The 4927-nt window shown below is 41.2% G+C and overlaps 1 protein-coding gene across 1 annotated transcript; it reads right to left on the minus strand.

Annotated features, from left to right (window-relative positions):
* Window positions 1-2183: 2183 nt before the first annotated feature.
* On the minus strand, window positions 2184-4322 carry LOC127121339 (uncharacterized; the record flags this gene model as incomplete). The annotated part of the gene is made up of 2 exons (XM_051051860.1): window positions 2719-4322; window positions 2184-2667 (listed from the first exon to the last, which is right to left on the minus strand). Coding segments are annotated over exons 1-2 (2088 nt in total), but the record flags the coding sequence as incomplete, so codon positions are not given.
* Window positions 4323-4927: the final 605 nt, after the last annotated feature.

The following is a 4927-nucleotide window of genomic DNA, read 5'->3' on the forward strand; positions in this document are numbered from 1 at the left end:
ATCCGACTCTCAAGTTCCCATGTCATGCTTTCGCCCGCAGCTCCCAACCAAACGACTTTAACCAACACCATCTCTTTTCCTCGAAGAGTCTTTGTTTCACGATCTTCAACTCGTACAGGCTTTGTCTCCACTGTTAAATTATCTCGCACTTGCCCATCGTCCATACTAACCACATGAGACGGATCTGAGATATACTTCCGAAGCTGCGACACATGGAATACATCATGCAAATTCGAAAGATTAGGTGGTAATGCCATCCGATAAGCAACTTTTCCAACTCGTTCTAAGATTTGATACGGACCAATGAAGCGAGGAGTGAGCTTTTTAGACTTCAAAGCCCTCCCAACTCCGGTCACAGGCGTGACTCTCAAAAACACATGGTCACCAGCTTGAAATTCTAAATCCTTCTTCCGCTTGTCATGGTAACTCTTCTGCCTACTCTGAGAAGCTTTCATCTTCTCCCGGATAAACTTCACTTTCTCGGTAGTTTCTCGAACTAACTCTGGTCCAAGTACTACACCCTCACCGGATTCGTGCCAACACAACGGAGTTCTACATCTACGACCATACAATGCTTCAAAAGGCGCCATTCCGATACTAGAATGGTAACTATTATTGTATGTGAACTCGATCAATGGAAGATAAGTGTCCCACGAACCTCCTTGTTCAAGAACACAAGCTCTCAGTAAATCTTCCAATGACTGAATAGTTCTCTCAGTTTGGCCATCAGTTTGAGGATGATATGCCGAACTCAACCTCAACTTAGATCCCAACGAATCTTGCAAACTCTTCCAAAATCCCGATGTAAACCTCGGATCTCTGTCCGACACAATACACAGAGGAACACCATGCAACTTTACAACTACTCGGATGTAAATCTCTGCCAACTTCGCAATTGGGTAAGTGATGTTAATAGGTATGAAGTGAGCCGACTTCGTGAGCCTATCAACGATCACCCAAATCGAATCATGCCCTCGTAAGGTAGCAGGCAACCCCGTTACAAAGTCCATAGAAATGCTATCCCATTTCCATTCTGGAACTTCCAACGGTTGCATCAACCCAGCAGGCTTCTGATGCTCAATCTTCGACTTCTGACAAGTTAAGCACGCATACACAAAACGAGCCACATCTTCTTTCATTCCGGGCCACCAAAATAATTTCTTTAAATCCTGATACATTTTAGTAGCTCCTGGATGAATACTCAAACCGCTTCTATGACCCTCCTCTAGAATACTTCTCTTCAAAATCGCGTCGTCAGGAATGCAAATTCTTTCCCCTAATTTCAACACACCTCTCGCATCAACCTTAAAGTCACTTTTCTCTGATTGACCACAACGATTAAGGATATCTACTAATTTCACATCCAATTTCTGCGCCTCTCGGATACTATCCATAAAATCATTATTAATCTTTAGCATTCCTAGCATCACACTCTGCGGTGTTACTTCGCAAACCAAACTCATATCCCGAAATTGCTCAATTAATTCCAACTCCTTAATCATCATTGCTGACACGTGCAAGGTCTTTCTACTCAAAGCATCGGCCACAACATTTGCTTTTCCTGGATGATAATTTAAACCGAAATCATAATCCTTAAGCAATTCGAACCACCTACGTTGTCTCATGTTCAGCTCTTTCTGATCAAATAGATACTTTAAACTTTTATGATCGCTAAAAACTTCGAATCTGGAACCATAAAGGTAATGCCTCTAAATTTTTAGCGCAAACACTACAGCAGCAAGTTCAAGATCATGCGTAGGGTAGTTCTTTTCATGAATTCTCAACTGTCGTGACGCATAAGCAATTACTTTATTATTCTGCATGAGCACACCTCCCAAACCCATCAATGAAGCATCACAGTAAATTATAAATGGTTCCTCCGGATTTGGCAAAGTCAAAACCGGCGCCGACGTCAATCTCCTCTTTAATTCATTAAAACTCTCTTCGCACCGAACATCCCACACGAAAGCTTTACCTTTGCAAGTTAATTTAGTCAACGGAAGTGCTAACTTAGAAAATCCTTCAATAAATCTTCTATAATATCCAGCTAATCCCAAAAAGCTTCTAATCTCGGTAACCGACTTAGGAGTTTCCCATTGCAATACAGCTTCTACCTTGGAAGGATCTACAGCAATACCTTTTCCTGAAATTACATGGCCGAGAAAACTGACTTCTCTTAACCAAAACTCACACTTGGACAACTTCGCATACAATTTCTTATCTTTCAAAACCTCCAATACTAATCTCAAATGTTCCTGGTGCTCTTCTTCGGACTTAGAGTAAATCAAAATATCATCAATAAATACTACCACAAAATGATCCAGATAAGTATGGAAAATACGATTCATGTATTCCATAAATACTCCCGGCGCATTAGTCACACCGAAAGGCATCACAGAATACTCATAATGTCCATACCGAGTTCTGAACGCTGTCTTCTGGATGTCTTCATCTTTCACTTTGATCTGATGATAGCCCGATCTCAAATCAATTTTACTAAACACACAAGCACCCACTAACTGATCCATCAAATCATCTATCCTCGGTAGTGGATACTTATTCTTGATCGTTACTTTATTCAATTGCCTATAATCAATACAAAGCCTCATACTACCCTCTTTCTTCTTTACTAGCAACACTGGAGCTCCCCACGGCGACACACTTGGTCTTATAAACTTCTTCTCAAGTAAGTCTTCCAATTGCTTCTTTAATTCATACAATTCAGATGCCGACATTCTATACGGTGCCATCGAAACAGGCCTAGTACCAGGTACCAGATCAATAGTAAATTCAACTTCCCTCTCTGGCGGCACACTAGGAATTTCATCAGGAAAAACTTCAGGGAATTCTTTCACCACTAACAGTTCCTCTATCTTAGCTTTACTTTCAACCGACAACGTCGCCATCAAAGAAAACATCTGAGCTCCCTCTTTCATCAATTTTCGCAATTCTCTGAAAGGTAATAAGTCAACTCCTTCCTCTTCAGGAGTGGAAAACCTCACCGACTTATGATGACAATTTATATGAACATAATTATACTCTAACCAGTTCATACCAAGAATTACATCCATCCCATCTAACGGCAAACATACTAAATCAACATAGAAATCTCTATCGAAGATCGACAAAGGACATTTTAAACACACCAAAGAAGTAGTTACTGATCCCTTAGCTGGGGTCTCAACAATCAATTCACCATCCAAAGCGGACAATTTTAAACCCAGTCTTCGAGCACAGTTAGCAGAAATAAAACAGTGGGTAGCACCGGTATCAATAATAGTAATTAAAGGAGTACCATTTATGAAACATGTACCTCGGATAAGTCTGTCCTCACAGGAGGTTTGAGTTCCGGTCAATGCGAACACCTTCCCAGTCTGAGATTTCTTTGGCTTCTGACACTGACTTCCAATATGCCCTTCTTCGCCACAATTAAAACAAATCACTTCCTTGTGCTTGCAATCAGCTATTGCATGACCAGTCTTACCACAGCGAAAACACCTCTTTACTTCAGCAGTGCATACATTACTCTTATGACCAGCCTGACCACATTTGAAGCAAACTATACCAGCAGGAGCACCTCCCCTACTAGTCCTCTGAGCCGGAGCAGCTCCTTGTTTCCCTTTTCCCACTGGAGCATCATACGGCTTGCCACGGTTTTGATGCTGCTTTCCCTTGCGGTCACTGACAATCTTGTAATGAGCATTATTGTCCTCTTCAAATATCCTGCAGCTATCAATCAGTTCAGTAAAAATGCGTATCTTCTGATACCCAACAGCCTTCTTAATCTCAGAGCGCAATCCGTTTTCAAACTTGATGCACTTTGAAAATTCAGCACCAGCACCAGTGTAATGAGGATAAAATTTGGACAGCTCCACAAATTTCGCAGCATAATCAGTGACAGACATGTTCCCTTGCTTCAGCTCAAGGAACTCGATTTCCTTCTTACCACGAACGTCTTCCGGATAATACTTTCTCAGGAATTCCCTACGGAATACATCCCAAGTAATGTCTTCACCTGCCACGGTCAACCTTTCGTGAGTCTCTAGCCACCAGTCATCAGCTTCGACTGCTAGCATGTGAGTACCATACCGAACCTTCTGAGCTGGAGTGCAATCCATAACACGGAAGATTCTCTCGATCTCCTTCAACCATCCCAAGGCTGCATCTGGATCATGCTTCCCTTTAAACACCGGCGGATTCTCTCTTTGAAAAGTCGCCAAGCTACGTGATCCAGCATCTCCACCAGCATTTGGCAAGTTCTGCACAGCTTGTGCCAGTGCTTGCATTGCGGCAGCCATTGCAGCGTCATTCCTTCCAGCCATTTCAACTTATCACCACAACACAACTTAAAAGTTAGATTGGTAACAATACACAATTGTTAGACAGTAACGACACGACAACTGGCCGGACAGACCGACCTGCTCTGATACCACTAATGTAACACCCTTCTAAAATACCCCAAATATTTAATAACAACAACAAATATATATATATATATCAGAGTAATTTTGCACCAAGGGTGTCACACAACATTTCACAACATAATAACCGTCATGCTCATTATTTAATCAAAACAACATTCTTGCACAATTCGCAGCGGATATAAATCAACTCAACCATTCCAAACACATATAACGTATTACATGAAAAATGGTTCAACAACCGATAACAAAACAATTAAAACATCCCGTCCCGATGTTACATCTATCAGAGCATGACCCACTAAAGCGACTACACTAGACTCCAAGCATTAGCTTCTACTCAACTCATTGCTCGTTACCTGAAAAATAACTGTAAGGGTGAGTTTCTCAATCAATATAATAAGCATTATAATTCATCATGTAATGCTAAGTAATTTAACATGTTTCATCACCCAAATCAGATTACACATACAGCAACGGCAGTTATCAATTTAATATCATACTCA

This window comes from Lathyrus oleraceus, chromosome 2 (genome assembly GCF_024323335.1).
Source record: "Lathyrus oleraceus cultivar Zhongwan6 chromosome 2, CAAS_Psat_ZW6_1.0, whole genome shotgun sequence".
Classification (NCBI taxonomy): domain Eukaryota; kingdom Viridiplantae; phylum Streptophyta; class Magnoliopsida; order Fabales; family Fabaceae; genus Lathyrus; species Lathyrus oleraceus.